This window comes from Haliotis rubra, unplaced genomic scaffold, assembly GCF_003918875.1.
Source record: "Haliotis rubra isolate DU_JTF1 unplaced genomic scaffold, ASM391887v1 Scf1051, whole genome shotgun sequence".
NCBI classification, from domain to species: domain Eukaryota; kingdom Metazoa; phylum Mollusca; class Gastropoda; order Lepetellida; family Haliotidae; genus Haliotis; species Haliotis rubra.
In genome coordinates, this window is record NW_025764950.1 from 90,108 (window position 1) to 111,377 (window position 21,270).

General features: G+C 39.5%; 1 protein-coding gene and 1 long non-coding RNA gene across 2 annotated transcripts in view; both read right to left on the minus strand.

Moving 5' to 3' along the window:
• Positions 1-3,313: 3,313 nt before the first annotated feature.
• LOC124276552 lies at positions 3,314-9,208 on the minus strand. The gene is given in 5 exon segments (XM_046712197.1): positions 3,314-3,798; positions 3,801-4,058; positions 5,597-5,668; positions 6,619-6,806; positions 8,442-9,208. Coding segments are annotated over 5 exon segments (1,755 nt in total). The 5' UTR covers positions 9,194-9,208.
• Positions 9,209-9,388: 180 nt separating this feature from the next.
• The window catches only part of LOC124276533, a 33,415-nt gene continuing 21,533 nt past the window's right edge, over positions 9,389-21,270 (minus strand). The window contains exons 2-4 of the long non-coding RNA XR_006898557.1: positions 14,622-14,688; positions 13,146-14,208; positions 9,389-9,416 (exon numbers count right to left, since the gene is read on the minus strand). This is a non-coding gene — a long non-coding RNA (uncharacterized LOC124276533). The remainder of the gene's footprint in view (positions 9,417-13,145; positions 14,209-14,621; positions 14,689-21,270) is intronic.

The following is a 21,270-nucleotide window of genomic DNA, read 5'->3' on the forward strand; positions in this document are numbered from 1 at the left end:
GATACTGTTTTGGATCCAATGACAGTGACACAAGCAACTGCGCCACCATCCTTGGATCCATATGTAAATAAGGATTTGTATTTATGATATTTATTCTTTAATTGATTAAATTCTTGTTTATATTCTAATTCAATGGTTTCTGATTTTTTAAATGCGGTTAATGTTAGGTCAACTTCTGGGCTGACTAGTACGCGGGTATACTTTCAAACGGTGGGGCAGATGGACATCTGCTGCCTATGCAATTTTATCCGAATGTCGTGGGATTGGTAACTCCCACCTTTCATTGTATCATCCAATGAAATCTGAATGAATGTATTAACATTATTGTTTCTTTCATTATATCTAGGCAAATCTGCTTCAGAAATCTGGATACTGGACTCCTCATTTATCTATATGGTGCATAAGCGGGCAGTTAGACGTCCGGTGGGGCACAGTCTGGGGCTACCTGGGCTCGTTACATGGCTGAGCAAGCGTGGACTGAAATGGCAGCACGTGCATACAATGATCGAGCTACGAGATCCCGAAGCTGTAAGGTTTGTTTAATTGTGGGGACACATTTATAGGTATAAATTTGGTGTTGGTTTTGTTTTGCTAATGCCTTTCCTCTCAGAGGTTACCCTTCGGAGGTTAACCCAGCTGGGTTACGTGGCATATATATCACGCTAACAGTATCTATCGGTACTGTTAAAATGCTTGCACTCTCTTGGTTACCCATAGAGAGCTACAGGTCAAGGAGCTCTATGCCTTCGGGCCGGCGCTTGGCATGCTTATATACTATATACCACCTATCATCTGTCACCTGCCAGCGATAATTTCAACCTGTCCTATTTGTAATAAACTGGCTGCGCCCTTATCATCCCAATTTACATGTTGTAATCCTTTCCTTGATTGGCCTCGCCGACAGTAGTCATAAATGATCAATGGTACTACGATTTTTCAGGAAACCAGATTGAATATTTGTAATGAGTTTATTGGTTTCCAGATACCAAATTAATCTATTGTTTACCATTCGTTCCATGGTTTTACAGACACAATTCGTTAATGAAATTGCTCCGTAATTTGAAGGATCGCTATGATCCTGGCCAGGTTTGGGTATAGCGACCACAATGACATTACGCCACGAAAGTGTGAACGTCCCAGATGTCCATATTTTAACAATTATATCTAAAAGAGTATCAGCCCCTTTTGCTGTATCATGAGCTTGCTCAAGGGCAGTATGCAGCACATGTGGTGACAATAATTCATTATATTCTTCACCATTGTCCGAGTTAAACGTGATTCTTTTCTTTTCCTGTTGTTTCTGATGTTTTTGACATAACTGGATGATGAAGAATGTTTGGCAAGACTTTCGCCAATTCTATTTGCTATTTCAGATGGATTTGTTAATAGATTATCACCATAATTCAGATGGTGTACAGTAGATTTTGAACGTTTGCCCTATATTCTTTGGACCATGTTCCACACCTTTGACATAGGTGTACGGGAATTTATTTTAGAAACATAATTCCTCCAAGACTGACGATTATTCTGTTTTATTGCACGTCGAGCCATGTCATTAGCAAAAAATTGCTTGATCTAAATTATAGACTGTAGAATGTCAGCGAAAATATTTTTCTGCTTTCTTCCTACTCTTTCTGACCTGTTTATGTTCATTAGTAAACCATGGTTTAGGAATATGTGGAATTGCAGAAGACGTTGGTATAGTTTGGTCAGCAATTGCATTTAGTATATCTGAAAAAGTTTAAAGGTCACATGCAACCAAAAAATCAAACATAATTAAACCACAATTATCACTTCTTCATGACATATAATATGCATTGCTGATTATGAAAAAACAAATAAACAAAATTATAAGCGTATAATCGCAAATCAAAAGTGCATTATTTTGTACTTGGGTTTACCTCCCTCGAAACGAAGCAGCCGGGATACCGAACCCAGTCAGAGCGGGTGGGTGTGCACTCAAGTGTAACGGCTGGTTCATTAGCAGATGCCGCCTTCGCGGCTCAATGTGTGTGTATATATAGAAAGTTGGGTTTTGTAAATACATGCTCATTTTTTGTGTATAACATTTTGCAATCAACAGACATCATAACATGTAATGTGTTCAAGTATCACACCTGCCTGTCTGTGTAATTACATAATGTGACAGAGACCGAACTCGGGCCATAAATCAATGCGTTTTGTTTATGGTGTATAGCCTGATTGGTGTTAAGTTCAAATTGCATGTGGTCAGTGATCGCAGCTGTGTATTGAATATTGTCGTTAGCAGACAGGCAGGCAGACACACAGGTGTCAATAAAACAAGACATTGAGTTTTGTCTGTGACAGCGACATATCTATATCACAGTTAGAAATTCTGTCAACTCTAAATAATGACATTGCTTTTAAGTATCGAACTGAGAAAGTGACTCGGTAAGAAGAACGTGTGGTGAAATAGACAAATGAAATTATATAAACAGTTTATTTACTGTCATAACATACAAAAAAGCTCGTGCCTGTGAGATATCAACAAAACATTATGAAAATAGCTCACACCAAAGCCTTCACCGAGTATTCACCCGACAGCCCGCTTCCAAGTTGTGCGAACCTATTTCACTGCGCACGTGCTATGAGCTATGTCCATACCGAAAGGTATCAGAATCTGCAAACTTGTGTTTTACGTTGCATGTGACCTTTAAGTGATCAGCACATAGTGTCTTAGATAATGACCAATCAGCCCTGTTCCTTCTCGATAAAGGTGGATCATCACCAGGGTTGATTGTTTCGAGAATGGCGGGTAAGCGCACATAGCTGTGTTATTGCAGGGTGTTAAACAAACAAGGAAACAAATAATAACAGGTGTGTGTGAGGCAAGACAACATGTCACTTTCAAAGACATGCGAATATGTGGCACAGGTCAAAATAGGGAACAGTAACAGTCATTAGTTCTGTCACTAATTTGGAAATGCCCTCCCAATTTATAGAATAACACCTTTCCTCGGTTCTTAAAAGTTGTTATGTCCATTAAACAAGTTTTTGCAAAGACGAATTAAGGACTTAAATATTAGACTATTACCAAACTGATTTATCTGCCTCACGGATTCAATGGGTGATAGGAGTAATAGAAAACAGTCCACGAATAGTGTAAAATCAGGGAAACTAAATCTATCTTTCAACCTTTGCTGGTTGTTAAGTTAAGCTACCATTGAAGGTCATCAAAACGCCATTGCCGAACACGATCCAAGTAAATAGGTCGCCATCTTCAACCTTTTTTCGTATCTGTTTACGAGCCTGTTCAAGCAGCAGTTCTTCTTACCTACGCTTATATTCCTCTTCACGCTGACTCTGTGCCTGTTCTTCGAAGGCAGCCGCTTCTTGTTTCTTGTCTCTCGCCTTCAAGAGTTTCCATCTTCTCAGCTTCTCGCAGATCAGCTTCATGTCGCTGATACATCTCATTTGTGTAGCACCGGCCGCCATTTTCATCAACCATGTGTTTTACCATGTCAATCAGGTCTTGGGTAAATTTCTCCTTCTCTTCATCCGTTCCTCTGTTGTTTACAGCAATAAGACGAAGTCTTGTATCAAGTAGAAACTGCTTCAGTTTCACAGGAATATCTCCAAGATAGTCGTCAATTGTGTCACCTGCCTCTTCCAAGTCATCTTTTCCAGTAAATACAACAATCACGAATCTTTTAGCTTCTTGTCCAAAGCATTGCAGGAACTTTTCCAGTGTATTTTTGTCTTCTCCAGTTAACCTTCCAATTCTCACGATGAAAAGAATAGCGTGTATTCCAGGAGATGACATACCCACACATTTTATGACTCGTTCTTGATGTCTTCACGTGATCTGTTTGTGTCACAAAAACCCGGGACATCTACAAGTTGCAAGTCGTGCCCAAAACGTTTAACGGAATGTTGTTTGCATGTCCTTGTAACAGACACTGCCCTTGCTAATGCTTGGAATATCTGTGCCCCCTTTCCGGCTCCACATATTGTATTTCCTGTGGTACTTTTACCTGCTCCAGTCTTTCCAACAAGTACCATTCGAATTGCCCTCTCCAGAAAACCGGAACCTGTTCCTGTGAATGAGCACAAACATCATCTTACACACACGGAAGATCACACGGTTGCATAAAGATAGGCAGAGACTAATCGTTTTATATTACCTAAACTTACGTTTCACACGTATCTTTTATTAAACATTTTCATTCAGAAGTTCCCGAATTATGAGATAATAGTTACTATTAATAATTGTATAAAAATGAACAATATGGCAAATATATCGGAAATTATAGAACTAGCTGTATGATAATAATGAACGAAGTTGGAACACATAGCAGCTGGTACTGAAGTATGGCTAGCGATCTTGATGGACAATAGGTGTTAGAGGGAATGTTCCAAACTTGACGTTTTTCATTCACTCATTTAGTAGACATCTTTCATAAATGTTACTTGACAGAAAAAGTTTGTTGTTTTTGTTACTTTATACTGCGTGTACATGTCAGTCTTACTGAAAACAATAATCTCACTGTCACTTGATATTTGCTTTGTTAAGCTTTTTTTCAGTTCCAAACACACACATGGTTCTTTCAAAATATTAGAATTGTTATGATCTTACATACCATAATCAAGTGTTGTCGTCGAATGTCGTTGCGTTGTTGTACATCATCATCATCAAGCCATCCTGGAATGTACATAGCCAAATTTATGCTACATAGTGAGTATAAGTTGACCTGAGAAAAAATCGACCCTTAATCACTAACTAGAAACTATTTTATGGCACATTTTCTCTTGAAGTAGCGTATATGTTATGATTCTGTTGATAACCTTGCAAGTTTTGAAAAAATATGTATAGTTTTGTTTGTCGTATTCAAGGCTACTGGGCTACATGCAGTTTTGTAACTAAAATTGAAAATTAAAAGGAAGTAAACCTGTAAGTGAGAACTATATATATATACTCATGCCGATAATGGTTGTCACCCCCTTCATTTTTTTTAATTGGAGAAGGGGTGTGGGGTGTGAGGATGTGTGTGGGGTTGGGGTGGGGAGGGTTTTGACAACCATTATGGGCATGAGTATATTTATTTTATTTTCATTACGCGATACTACTAATATTTTACAGAATTTTATTAATGTTTCTTTGACAAGGAATATCATCAGCTCTATCACATCGTGGTATAGCTGCATTCCTGTGCCACCTTTTGCATTCGGTTCATTTGTAAATTCATATTAAATATAAAGGGAGAATAAGAACAAAGAGGGGACACAGCCCTGTCTTAACCGAGTCGTACAATGGAATGTTTTAGAATACGCATGACCTGCGCATGCTACACTGTCGTAAACTGCACGTATAGTACAAAATGCCCAACGAGAAAGTGCAAAGAACGAGGAGTTTTCTATCGACTCAATCGAAAACCTTATTTACTGTCATTTGATACATTTGCCCTGTTAGTTTTTTCCAGCTCAAAACACACACATGGTTTATGTGTACATGAAAGTCTTATTAAAAGTAAGATTTCGCTGTCACTTGATACGTTTGTTTTGTTAGTTTTTTCTCCTAGCTCCAATCACACAAGTGGTTCTTAGAAAATTTAAGAATTATTATGAACTTACATACCACAAACAAGCGTTGTCGTTGAAGGGGTCGACAGATGTTTGCTTTGTTGCACACTCTCCTCCTCAAGCGCTCCTGTAACAAAATGTACATTCTCTTTCGCCAAACAAATGCTAAATAGTGATATAGTGATCATACCTAAAGAAAATTCCATCTCACTTTTTAGGCACGTTTTCTTTTCAATTAGCAAATGTGTTCTGATGGTTTTTTGTTGGGCTTTTTTTGTTTTCTTTGTTTTTTTTGGTTGTTGTTTGGTTTGGTGTTTTTGGTTTGTTGTAAGATGGAATTTAATCATACACCGTCTCTATTTTCTTAAACAATGTGTAAAGCTGTTTGTAGTTGTAACCTTTGCCTGATCACATATTTACTTGTTAGATACGGTTGTTGCATTCCAAATTGGACGCATCAGTGACATAACCATACCCTATTTTGACTTGTGACATACGTTCCCGTATTATTTCAGGTGAACAACTGACTCGGCTTTTCATATGTTTATGACGGGTGCCACCGGTGTAGCAGGATATGCTCACGTTCTCGCGAACACCTGATATATATGCTGTCATCATATCTTAAAGTGTCATTCACTGGACTGTCTGGTCCAGATTCGAGTGTTTACACATGCTTTTTTCTCTTGGTGTGTTTGTTAACGCTGCACTCAGCAATATTCCAGCTATATGGCGGCGGTCTGGAAAGCATCGAGTCTGGATTAGACAATCCAGTGATCACCAACATGAGCATCGATCTCCGCAATTGGGACATGATGACATGTGTTATCCAAGTCAGCAAGCCCGACCATCCTGTCCCGTTAGTCGCCCTTTATGATAAGAACGAATCGCTGAAGACCAATTCTAACCTGGAACTTCACGTGGAACATCGTGCAGTTGTAATAGTGCTGATACGTACTCATGATATAGTCAGTAGTTTACAATCGACTCGATATTGTATGGATGTGGAAATTGTTTTGTCGCTTGTATTCATAGTACTTTGTCAACACATAGAGAAGAGAGTTGAAGCAAGCTGCTTACCAATACCTTTCTGTCTATGGAAAACCCAGCGCTTTTGTGCAGCGGCCAACAGCTGCGGTGGGTGTGGAACCTGAGATGAGCAGTGTTCTCCACCTTCGTATACAACAACGTAAAGGATTTCTTTTCCTTCAGCCGCCAGATCTCTTTGTCCAAGGTCGCTGAAAGTCGTCTGATCAATATTGTGTTTTCTGTAAGAAATTTAAACGTATAGGTAATATGTCATCTCGATCTACCTATGTATTATGTTTAACATCCCACTCAACAATATTCCAGCTGTATGGCGGCGGTCTGTAAGTAATCGAATTTGGACCAGACAATCCATTGATTAACTGCATGAGCATCAATTGTGATTCGCGCCTAACAACCCGATTCATTAGCCGACTCTTACGACAGGCATGAAGACCAAATCTACCCCCGGAAATTGCAGTCGAGGATAGAGATGAGTTTATTGAAAACGATTTCTAATAATCTAATCTTTAGTTAATATTGCAGTAATGCAACATTATTATATTCCTTTTGAGCTTGATTTCGTAGAGCCCGGTTTCCGATCATTCGATGTTTTTCCACAATTTGCTGTTTACAGGCAGTGGCCACTGACTTATGCCAGTTTTGTGGATGCCAATAAATCGTAGACTTGTTGCATCTCACAATTAATAATAATTAATAGTATCAAGTATACCAAAACTCTGTGATAAGCATAAGATAAATAATCGTCCACTGACACTACATGAGCATCTTTAAATTCAGCACGTGTATGGTGGTCCTGTGTTCAGTGCTTGCAAATTATGCTGAAGAAATGCTGGGGTCAACGTTAATGGTTTATCTTTGTCTCAATGAGTTGTTACGACATTTAATGCATCAATTAAGCTTTGAAAAAGTTTTATGGTTGACAATTCGTTTCAAAAAATTTGATGCATCAGTGACAAAATATGTTGCCCAATGCAATTTCCTGTTTTAACTTGTACCATACAATTCTTAATATTATCAGGTGAACAGTTGACGAGCCTTTGCATACGTTTATGACGGCTGCTACCGGTGGGCATGATGCTCTCATATTTTCGCGCACATCTGGTATCATCACTATCTGATAGGTCCCTAGTATGGTGATTTGCCTTCAGTTGTTGGCGATCTATAGCCCGTGTTTTCCATTGTAGTGTCTTCTTTAATTAAATTGTTTTAGTTTTTCATGCCAGTTTTATATTCATATCTGTGATACTTTCGTATTTTTACTGTCCTTCGTGACAGTCTCTTTATAATTTGAATGTGTTTATGGTGAATTAAAAATTTGTTTTAGTCACGATATGGCTGAAATATTGCCGATGTAACTGTAAATCTTAACTAACTCACTCACTCACTATCTGATAGTGATTCATGAACACAAGGTCTGTCATCGTATCTCATATAGTGTCAATCATTGGAGTGTCTGGTGCTGACACGATTGTCAGACAAAGTCTGAAGATCCTTGGTACAGATATAATTTCTTCAATTCTACCCGGTGATACAAAGATGATACACAAAGTATAACCTCATTCTCATGATGATCACATTGACAGTGTGAAACTGGTTAGAATTGAAGACATTATATCTGTAATTTGTACCAAGGATCTTCAGACTGTGTGTTTTGTGTGTTTATAACTTGGACCATGAACTCATATTCATTGTTATAATATAAATTGTTATACATTGTGTTATATATATAATTGTAATCATATATATGTGATTGTAATGGTGGTATCCATACAGTGTCGTTGCTGAACAAGTATTGAAAAATGTTCTTCTTACAAAATAATTGTTTATACGTAAGAAATGTTATTAAACATTACCTTGCATGTTCGATCAGTTTGAGATCATCTGATATGAGCAATGTTCGTCCAAGTTTCTGTAAACGCTGGCATACGGTGAGAGACAGGACTCGACCACCGCTGGCAGGGAAGGTATCCACATGCACTTCAGTGTGATCAATGTTCTCTGTCAGGATACAGAACTGCTTATGTGTCAAAAACCACTGAGTGTCATCGTTTTCGTCACTAACAAACTCGGTTGCTGCCATAGGAGAGAGAAAGGCACGGACAACATGCTTATACTTCTCGTTGTTCATACTCAAAGAATCAGGTACACAGAGGCGAGATCGCACTTTCTCTATCCTTGCTAGAGAGGACTGAAATGTTTCCTTCGACATGAGTTCTTTCTCATGCATTAACCCGTATATAGAGTTGAAGGTCACGGTCGTAAACTTGCGAACGTTCTTTGTAAGTTCTTTCGAGACAGCAGAGTTGTATATTTGAGTCTGAAGTTTAATATTTTCAGACATTTCTTTTACAACCGAAAGAATAACTGCTGGACTTTGCTGTCTGATCAGACACACGTCCATGATAACTTCTCCAGGAGTCTCGTACTTAATGTCCATATTAGCAGTAACCGGGAGAGACTTTGCGATGTATGCAAGACCAACATTGTCCACTGTCGACAGTTCATTGAGTCTTGTCTTCAAATTAGTATAAGTCTCTTCTTCTGGAAAACCCTTGGGAAATACTTTGATTGTTTCTGGGCCTGTGAATGAAACTTCATATTTCATGAATGGTGATAGTTTGATACATGACACAGAATTAGGGATAGATTGAACCAGTCGAAATCTAAAAGCATTATCACACAAGCAATCTTCTGTTCTTTTCTCCTACGGACACTTTAGCGCTCAAACACATTTCTAATCCACGCCCTCACCTCCTTGCATTTCTTGCTGTCTTTGTCAGATAGTGCCATGTTAGTTTTCAGCATCGCCATCAGTCTCGATACACAATCTGGAATAAGTACCAAGCCATATACGCGTCACATACACATACTAAGCACCACCTGTCCGAGAACAATGACATCAACAGAAATTCATACTTCCAGTAGGGCAGTAATGCCTGGTTATCGGATGGAAGACAGAGTAATTGAGTACAGAAAAACAACACAATGTTGACAATATGTTGATTTGTATGCTCTGTACCTGAGAAATGCTCACACTATTGTTTCCTTTTATTATGTTTTGGGTTTTTTTGTTTTTTGTTTTTCTGTTTTTGTTTTTTTAATTTTTTTATTTTTGTTTGGTTGTATTTTGGGGGTTTTGTTTGTTGTTTGTTGCACTACACATGATTGCTGTAAGTATGGGCCCCTTGAAATGTACAGATGCGTTTCACATCAGTATCTCGTGTATCCTCCACATGCCTGGATGAAAGCACCCACCCTTCTCCTCATGAGAGCCTGCAGATATGTTAGCCAAACCCGAAGTGGTTTTCAATTCTTTGACTAGAGTCTTCCCTGGGTATATATATCTTCTGAGTCTGAAAACGTCCTGTGACAGTTGAATGCTTTAATAAAAGATGTACAAATAAAAACCCGGTTTTTATCTGTTACACGGCCCCTCCTTTACCGCGGATGCAGGAGTAGCCAAGTGTATTCCTGTCAAGAAACATCCCTCCTTCTGCTAAAGATAAACATCAAAGAACAGAATTCCAGAGAGGAGTGAGGTCCTTCCACAAGGAAGATTCCTTCAATGAATTGAAAACATCTATGGGTTTGGTTAAGAGGTCTTCCTTGGGGTACATATATGCATTAACACAGACTCGCAAAGACCGAAGGGGTCAGGAGGAGAGTAATTCTTTTAGCATGAAAACGTGATTGGCAGCTCGAAGGGAGGCATGGCAGGTGGTGACCCGTATGGGTTCGTACCCATTTCCGTCGTTAGACGTGTTAATAACATATATCTTGTTATAGTATTCATAACCCACCCATATACTAAAATGTGAGGATCCTCCGTTTTGTATCCCTTGTAATGAAAGAATCACGGTCAAGCCTGTTCTGCTTGACTGTGTTGATTTTTTCCATCAAAAGGGATACATATTTCAGTGTTAAAACGGTAAAAGATCTTTTTAACAAAGTTAATAATCATTTAATTATTGAGTTTTTAAACGAAATCAAACTGATTGATAAATTTTGATTGATACCATTTGTAGATATATATTTTTTAATGATTGGAAGCTTAAATTAGTAACTTGGATTGTTAGTGGCTGTAACCTCGAGGGGTGTTACAGTATTGTAAAATTATTGTCCTACTGAGAGCGTACGTAAGTCCCGAAACTTTCATAGTAAATTTACAAATTACCAGGATTTTAAGCATAGAATTTTGTGATTTTAATTATGGCTAAATTTTCACTACAATCGCCGGGGGATGAAGGGATGATGTAAATCCAGCTAGGGTCCACGTAGGTAGCAAAGGTACTGTAAGTCCCCAGGTTCCCTAGTATGGTGATCAACTTCATTTCTATGATAGCGTACTAGTTTTAAATTAAGAACTGAAATAATCTAGTATTTTTACTGCCCTTTGATGGCAGATTCTAACTTTATTGATTTTAATATTGATATAAATAAATTGTTCTCCTCACGATATGGCTGCAATACTGCCGATGTGACGAAAAATCCTCGGTGAAGAGAACGTAAGGGACGCACACATATAAGGGTACACGATGTAGTGATATGAACCTTCAGTGGATATATCAATAACAGACACTGAACACAGGTCCGATACCAATGACCAGACTCACTTGGTCAGGGTGGCAGGACAGTGCCCACTGGAGACAACTGAATGACCGAGTACGATCATTAGAATGCCTGTCGAGTTGGTAAAGGCGAATGAAGGTACTCGGCTGGCATCAAATAGCAATGGAACAGATCACTTCAAGCTGCAACAAGAAATAGTCTACACAAGCCTTCCCGCCACCGTCACTGCAGACAATTGGATCTCATTCTCATTCAAAGGAGTGGCCCCCGATGTGAAAGGCTGGGTAAGAGTAGGAAGTTGGATAGGAAATGTCGTGTTAAAAGCATGAACAATCTTAGGGCGGATCTTATCCGGGAGCCAAATACTGACTCGATCAGTATGAAATACCATCAGTGTTTTGTCGGCAGACATTGCACGAATGTCACTAACCCTTGTACCAGAGGACTATGCCAAAGTCATAACTGAAGTATGAGAGACGATAGGCTTGAACTTCGAGAACAATTATTTCTTTTCAAATGTCAAGAGGGCCTGGTTTGTTAAAGAGTCAAATAAAAAGTTCTCTACGAGAGGGTGTTGGTCCAGAAGACCACAATCGAAATGCGAAAGTAGACGTGGAGTATCAGCGAATGATCGAGGCCGCAACACCATCTTCCAAACAGGTCTGATGGAAGTTCAATACACAAACTAAAAATCTGCAGAACGTTCTGTGCCCTGTTCTGAGTGAGAACGTCCGACCATAAAGTTAATAGAACAGGAGGCTGACCCAGAAACATGAGATGTACAGGAAACCAGCTCTATGACAGCCAAAGAGGTGCCAGATGTAGCCAAGCTGTCGCACCACAGCAGGAACTCCTAAATCTCCCAAAGGACCCAGAAAACGTAGCCACATCTGAGTCAGGGCCTGGGGACGCGACACAATTTCCGTACTCTGGTGATACAATAGGGCGACAGAGATCCACCACAGTCGGACTAGAGTTGTAAGTACCCCAATGACTAGCTGGTCGACTTAGTGTCCACAGCATCCAGTTGTCCAGGTCAGGTTGACAACACGGTCCTTGTAACCTCGCTACTTCCGCTGGCAACAACATGAGCTTGGTGAAAACCCTTGGAGCAGTGGAAGGGGAGCATATTGTTAACAAATCCTATCATAAGAGAACCCCAGGTAATTCTTGAACGAGGGATGTGTCAGCACATGAAGATGCGCATCCATGAGGTCGACTGCCTTGAGCCTTTCTCAACTTTGAAGTTGAAGATGGGGTGGATATCTTTCTTGCTGTACGTTGAGTGAGACACAGGTCTTCCTCGCCCAACGGTTCACAGTCTCTAGCAACTTTTTTCATTATAGCATGAGAGTGCACCTGATACCTTCCACTGTGGTAAATGACCTGAGACGGGACAGACAGCAATGAGTCTCCGTCAGGCGGGCTTGAAGTTCAGTCAGTGGATGGGGGAAGACCACGCTCAGTGAAATACGACTGCGGTCCACTCTAGCAAGGACCCGTATGCATCGAGGACCGCCACATGCACCTGCTGACAAGCATTCCAAAATTGCTACCTCTGCGCCCTCCACCTCCCCATCCTCCATCGACTTGCGCTCCAAGGCTCTTTGTTAGAGGGATCGACAACAGACTGGGTAACCCCTTAAAGTCATCATGAACACCCCCATTACCGCCACCACCACCATAAATTATGAACGGTCCCCTTTCATGAAATATATACGTGGGTCCTTATTTACGTTCCATGCATACATATAGTTATTACACCGACAATTATGTACACAGTCATGGGTTATAAACATGCACACCTTTTCGCAAAGGCTAGGTATCATCGGGATTCGATCACGTGACTTGGTATAGTTGGAACCATTTAAGGAACTCTCTCTTTCTTGACAGGAATCGTATGAATATGGAAAATGTTTTGTCTATAAGTCCGAAACGTGTTTCATTATTTTGTCAGTAACAAATGCCAACAAATATAACTACCTTACCGTTCGTACCACTCTGTGATCAATAACCTCCTCAGTCTGCTATTTTCATGCTCGTAAGCTTCTGGGCCTTCCTTGTCGTAAAACAGTAAACCATCTACTGCTGCAACAGCAACCTCCAGCACAAACTTGTCTGCCTCTACGGCATGGAATGCAACTTGAATAGTGTTGCGAGGAGTTTCCAGTGGCACTCCACTGTATGTCACGATAACAGTATTCTCCTCCAAAGACTGGAAAATGGCGGCTTCGGTCTCTTGACGAAAATTCGAATCTTTGAATTTTATGCCAGTTGATGAAAACGTCTTAGATGTGTAGGCACCGTATAGTTCATCGTTCTCGTTGATGCCAAGGAAGAAAGACCCACCACCATTTAACTTAGAAAAGGCACTTATATATTCACCTAACCAACATTATTTCCAAAGAAAGTCTTTGAATTTGTGAACACTTTGCAAAGTATCTTCCTTGGCAGTGTCAAAACGTTTTAGTTGAATGTTTCGCTGTTCATTGATCTGTGGTATGTCCCGAATTGACGTACGTTTGTCTTCAAAACAGTTTTTCCGTTTTAGAAATTGTATGGCTACATTACTTTGTACATCAATTACACAGTTATCAAGCGGTTGTTTTGATTTGAAGTTGAATGTTGTCACAATGCGAGAACCTGTTACATGGATAGCAACAAACCCTTGAAAACGACTGATATTTTCACTGTTTGATTCGTTTTCTAGAAGCCAATCCTTCTTGTAACTCTGCACAAAGAGACTGCCATCTTCGATCATATCATTCAGTTTCACATCGACTATTTCATGGAAGTAGTCAAGGCATTTGTCTTCCGATACTAATCCCTGTAGGTGAACCAGCACTATGCCTCCTGCCGTGTTCCTCAGAGCTGATATGTTTTTATTAAGCTTGTTAACAAAACTCTTCCTCTCGTCTTGTCGTTTCTTCTTATTAAATTCACCAAGAGGTGTGTTTATTACCTTAACATCTACATCAATAAGCAACACGTTGTCCTCTGGAAGGTTGAAATCCTCTGTACAATCCAAAAGTTTAGAGCAGGTTTCACAGTCTGCAAAAGACCCATAACATATATGAAAATGATTTAAGCATACAGTCTCAGCTGGGTATGAAGGCATACAATGTCAATGTTTATGATAGTTCAGGAACCCTAAATGCAGGCATGGTGATATCCAATACACTTACAACAAATGAGACCCGTGAAGATCCGGGTTAGAATTGATCTTCAGTAACTCATGCTTGTAGTAAGAAATGACTAACGGGATCGGGTGGTCAGAGTCGCTGACTTGGTTGACACATGTCATAGTATCCCAATTCCGTAGATCGATGCTCATGCTGATTACTCCAGACTCGATTATTTGCCGACGGCCGTCATATAACTGGAATATCATGGGTTGCTGGAGCCCAATTCTAACCCGGATCTTCATGGGTTCGTACTTTGTGATATTGTCAGTGGATACTCACGGTCCGAGTCTCCGACCGCCTCATCTGGATCCTGCATGGCGCCACCAGTTACAGTCCATGTCCAGTTCTGTAAACATAGTGAACTGTATAAAACTAAGTCGACAATTCAACGAGAAAGTCATCTCGATCTTCCGTGTACTAAAATCGTAGCACATTTTGATCTTAGTAGGTAGCTAATCACATGAACCTATTTACTGTTTATTGTGATTTGTTTGTTTGCTGTTTAACCCCGAATTCGCAACATTCCAGCTGTATGGTGGCGGTCTGTAAATATTTGATTTATCGTAACAATCAGAGATACACGGATTCGTGTCTTCAAACACACAAGAACAATGCTGAACAGAATCGCAACAAGTGCACATACTGAAATTCTATCGCTTTTGTCTGTTTAATGTATTCAGGTAACATTCGGTGTATATAATCTGACAATAAACACGCACACACGCACGCACGCACACGGGCAGGACCCTTAATTCTCAATGGTATCGGTAGATGTCAATTAACACTTCCCTACGTCAGCGGATCTTATTAGTGTACATAAGCGTATGTCAGCCACCTTGCACAACGTGCCGTAAAGCCTCTGTGTATAAAACCTGATTGACATGATCAGTCAAGGAGACGAGTCATAGAGACAAGCCGGAGAGACGGCCTCCAGTCAAGGCGACGGGCACGGTTCATCGACAGAACGGACGGATTGTGCGGCTATGTCGTGGCGTCGGACAAGGCCTACGCCTCACCAACGAATACGTCGACGATGAAGAAGAATCGCCGTCTGACTTCTGCATGTGTGTATGTAAGACAGCGGGTCTCCGCACCGGGAACATTGGCCACTCGGTCCTGTGTGCCTTCTGACACGTGTTAACCATCAACTTTCGACCATTATTCCCGAACTACAATACACATAGCTGTTGTCAACATCAACTCTTCATGCCTGACTTTTATCTCCCGTCATTCCTCCATCATCAACTACCATCCGAGAGCTCCAACGAATGCGTTTGGTCAGATTCATAACCTCGATCCTCGATCAATGAATATTCAAACAGCCTCAAAACCAGAAAACATGAAGTAATGTAACGATATAAAACTTGTATTTTCGGTTCTGAACAAAATATATACTGTCCAAAAAAAGAAACGCAAAACGGATAAATATAGGTTATCACGCGGCTGTATTGTGCAATAGTTAATATTTTGCATTATGAATAAATGTTGTATTTAGCGAGCCCTTAGCAAGAGACGAGCAGCGATATTATTGCGAGAAAGCGAGAAAGGAAGCGATATTACCTACAATTCAGTGCTTTCTGCGCATGATCGACCACAGACGGGAGTTAGTCGCCATTCGTAATTTCTGGATAGTATTAAATGGTTTTCAGTAATGTTCTTGCTCATGAATGGCGTTGTATGACTTGACGTTTAGAGAATATCTTATACAAATGTAGACTTTCCTTTGACACGTATTGTCAATTTTGAAACGTATTGAAAATTTACACGTATGCAATATTCATATCGTGAAATAACGGAAACGTTCATTTTGTGATGTGACTAAGGAAATTACATATTTCATGACTGGATTCGAATTGTCTTAATCACACCAACCAATTGAATTATTTCTTTGATGGGCATTTTAGATGTTGAGTTGATGAAGAATAATGACAATTATTATGGATATACAACTTCTTTTATTCTGTGGAACGTCGCCTCGACAGACATAGATTCTAATGTCGTTGTCAAGCAAGTGATACATGAGTAACAAATTGAGAGAATATATACATGAGTTGTTATTACAATAGATGGGGAATGAGTTGTTTATAGAGTAAATGAGGTTGATGTACAACGCTTGTTTAAGAGATTGAGTAAGTTGATTGGAAGCCAGAAGGGTGATATACAAGGACTGAATTAGAACTTATACAACTGATAGGTGAGGTGAGGTGAGATAAATTGGGTTTAACGTCGTGCTTGAGAATATTTCGCTCATATGACGATGTGTATGCGTGTGTATGTGTATGAACAGCTGCTTGTACTAGCCCAGACTCAAGCTGGTTTTATAGTGCTAGTCCACTGAGATACCATGCCGCAGTGAAGAATGAATACCCCACTCAGACACATTATACTGACTCCGAGGCGACCAGTCCTTGTTGTACCCATTAATGCCGAGCGCCAGGCAGGGACCAACAAGTACCATATTTTAACGTCTTTTGGTATGACGCGGTCGGGGATCGAACACGCGACCTTCCGCTCTCCGGCCATGCGCTCTAACCACAACACCACGGAGGCGGTCACAACTGATAGGAAGCCAGGTGGATGTATATACAATGGATGGGGTTGATGTACATAGTTGAATTGACACAGAAATATTATTGATTACTTTATCAAGTGATGGTAGGCATTGGCATTGTACTATCCTACATCTCTGTTGAGGGCGGATCCTATCTTCTTGATGTGTTTACGACTTTTGTAGTCTGGTTCTTTCTATGGTTTTCTTTGAATTATGACAATTCTATAATAATTATCAGTTCTCGCTGTTTGATTACAGGTGAAAGAATTAAAATGAGGTATGGGAAGTTAACCATTTATGTTAATGTCACTTTCTTGTATTTCAGGGTGATCAAATTACAGCTGTAGTTTCTTTGAATTAATAAAGACGATCAAATTTATTAACTGAAGATCTTCACCTACATGAATCCAAATCGCTCCTACCCAAAGATAGAGGAGACGCACGTGACAGTAAAGCACCTTGCTACATCAGTGTAGTAACAGAACCATTCCACAGTCAATGGTGTAATCTAAGCCAATAAAAGAATGCAGTCAAACGTTCGTGTAATCAAAGCTGAAAATAGTACGCAGTTAAACGCTGGTCTAGCCATATATAGTGAACTTCTTTGAGTGGCATTTAGAAGTTGGTATGCTGATCAACGGGGAAAGTTATATGGATATACAACTTCTTTATTATAATGTAAGCGACGTTTTGGTCCACCAATTTCAAACCCGTTCTGCCATCAAAATATCTATCAAAACCCATCTTTTCCCCCAAGTTTTTTTCTAACAAAAGTTAGATAATAGACATGTTATACCAACAACTGATTTTCTACAATATATTGTTACACTCCGCCGCCATTTTGACTGTATGTATTTATTGATGTGTGTGATATGTACTATTGAGAATAAAAGTAAAGTAAAGGCTACAGCTGGACGTGGTTGCATAGGTTTTGATAAGCTGAGTGCTCACACGGGTATCCAATTAACCTTTCGTAACATTTTCATTTCCAAAGGAAGACTTGAAACTCGTTCAATATATGGAACTATCTACCTGTATCATCTTGTTTATAATTTGGTCAACTTAAGTCAAAACGATTCAAATCGAATGAGAGCGATAGGTGACATTCACTGGGATGCAGACAAATAAACCCTCATACACATCTACAAAAAATTTATCGTGTTCACACTGGAGTGAGTCGCTCCCGTCCTTCTCTATCCCCCTACCAATCATGATAAGCTAAACTCCTTACAATATAAAGCAGAAGTATGAGAGACTATGGCACATACATTTAGAACAATACCTTTTTCATATAATAGTAGAAATATATATATGTGTGAAATATGCACACATAAAAAAAATCAGATGAAAGGCACAGAGTGTATAAAATTCCATCACGGATACAATAAAGCCCGACGGGGAGTTGGTTTGGTTGGTCTGTTGTTTAACACCGCACTAGGCAATATTCCAGCTATATGGCGGCGGTCTGTCAATAATTGAGTCTGGACCAGACAATACAGTGATTAACATCATGGGAAAAAAACATCTACACAGTAGGGTTACGATGACATTGTCAATCAAGTCAGCGAGCCTGACCACCCGATCCCGTTAGTCACCTTTTACGACAAGCATGTGTTACTGAAGAACAATCTAACCCGAATCTTCAAGTGTAACATGGGGTGAAGGCAAATGTGTAGCTTAGCCCAGTGAAAAACAGGGCTCATAAAACAGGACTCATAAAGGTATTTAAGAGAATTTATGGATGTCAACTTCTGTATTTGTGGAACACGATGTTACAGAGTATATTCTTATCCTTCATGGGGTGAATGAAGAGACAAGGCCAAAGGCCTACAGTGATAAACAAACAGTGATAAGATAACAAGGGAAGCCAGTACTTAATTAGCGCTAAATTGGTAGGGTGGATGGACAAATGGAAGCCATGGATTGCTAATCCCGGGAATGAATAATGAAATAACTATGGTGGCATTTAACAAGGGAAATGACAGTAAAGAAATGTAAGCCAGGAATGAATCCAAGCCTAATTAGTGATGTAACAATACATTAAATGATTGTTATCCTTTTTACAGACTTTTTAAGACCGCTCATTTATTTCAACGAAAACACACTCGGTTTCTGGAGTTATTATTGTTGGATTATTGTTTGGACAAGTTAAAGGATTAATTACAAAAATTAATTAATTACAAGAATTTGAAAGCATGTTCATTTTGTTTCTATACAACTAAACCAAATGACAATAAAGCCTCTGTGCAGACAGGGCAGAATTATCGCTTTCTCCCTCTATCGATTTCTTGATTTCTCACTGTATCGCTTCCTCACTTTATCGCTCTATCGTTTTCCCGCCTTGTTATATCACTTTCACGCTTTATCGCTCTCTAGCCTTGTAATATCGCTTTCTCGCTCTATCGCTTTTTTGCTTTCTCGCTCTAGCGCTTTCTCGTCTCTTGCTATTGCTTTCTCGTCTCGCGTTATCGCTTTCTCGTCTCACGTTATCGCTTTCTCGTCTCGTGATATCGCTTTCTCATCTCGTGTTATTGCTTTCTTGTCTCGTGATATCGCTTTCTTGTCTCGTGATATCACTTTCTTGTCTCGTGATATCGCTTTCTCGCCTCCGATTTTTTAGGCGAGAATGCAATGGCCCTAATCAGCCACCATAACATTCCCAATAAACATGACAAGTACTCTCATTCAGCTCATTACAAAAACAGCACAATAAATCGTCAACAAGGTTCATTTTAAAAAAACTGGTTTTAGTATAGATAATACCATGTGAAAACCTGTAATCAGACAGTTTGACATCTTTCAAACCATATCTGTGACTCATAAATATCCTATTCTAATCAAAAGTATCGTTAGCCACTTAAGACACACTTGAGGTAACTCTTCATTAGAAGTCAAGGCATCATTTAAATCATTTTGAGCCTGTGTATGATTTCAGTAAATTCAAATGACATTCAGTTATGAGTAAATCAAAAACTGGAATATTTCTAGAGTGTCTAATGAATAGTTCCAAGAATCAGGTAGTATATTCAAAACATGCAATAGTCGAAATACGTGCCTTTAATACCATCAATTGCCTTCAACTTGTCAAATGATAAGAAACCAGATTTGGAACACAGATCTTTAATTGTAAGAATTCCTTTACTTGCCCTGTTTGTGTTGTAATGTGTTAAGTTTTTGTAATTATGGTAAACCATAGTGGTTAGGCTAGGATTTCATAAATATCTCCAGAAACATGACAATATTAGTTCCATACTTTCAAAACATATTTCCAATAAGGGTTATCAATGTGAGTTACTTGATCAACGTTTGAACCATATTTTAAAATGACATCAAAAGGAATATTACAGGGGGCTTCAATGGTTGGTTTTCTGCATTGTGATCTCAGATTAGCTTCTTTCAATGCTTCACAAAAAGTTGCAGAGCATCCGTCCGCAGAAAGTCGTTTCTAATTCAAAGTGGGGAGGGGATCAAGCTACCCTCCTACACCTATATCGATCATTGGTCCGTTCCAAACTTGATTATGGCTCCATCGTATATGGTGGAGCCTGCAAAAGCAACCTAAAACTGTTAGATTCAGTCCACCACCAAGGCCTAAGACTTTGTCTTGGGTTCTTTAGAACCTCTCCTATTGATAGTCTCCATGTTGAGGCAGATGAGCCATCCCTTTACCAACGTCGTATCAAGTTGTCATTACAGTATATAACAAAACTCTATTCTAACGAGTCTAATCCTGCATTTAACTATGTTTTCAATCCTCTTTATGCTAATTTACAACAAAAAATCTTCTCTTGTTCCACCTCTTGGGCTAAGAATTAAACCATTCATTTCTGCTGCCGGCATTGAGCTGGAAAATATAGATACTTCCCGTCTTCTTTCGTCGCCTCCTTGGCAACTCTTGAGGCCTGAAGTTGACCTAACTCTGACAATGTTTAAGAAATCTGCAACTATTGAATATAAGCAATTATTTACTTATTTACTGATGGGTCCAAAGGTGGTGGCGCAGTGGCTTGTTCCACTGTCATTGGATCCAAACAGTATCTTCTCGATTGTCCAATAACAGCTCTATTTTCACAGCAGAAGCAAACGCCATATTAACAGCTCTTAAATATATTAATAAACACCGTAATTATAAACAATACATAATCCTTTCTGATTCTCTATCGTGTCTTCAGGCTATTAGAAATCTTTCTTGTAAACATCAACTTTTCATAGAAATTATTGAATTGTATAATGAGCTTGCTACTGGCGAATGCGACATATGCATCGTCTTTTGTTGGTTTAATACTTAGCCATTTTGGCATTTCTGGGAACACAATGGCTGATCTTGCTGCCAAGGCAGCACTCAACAAATCTGTGACACCACGTCTTATTCCATAG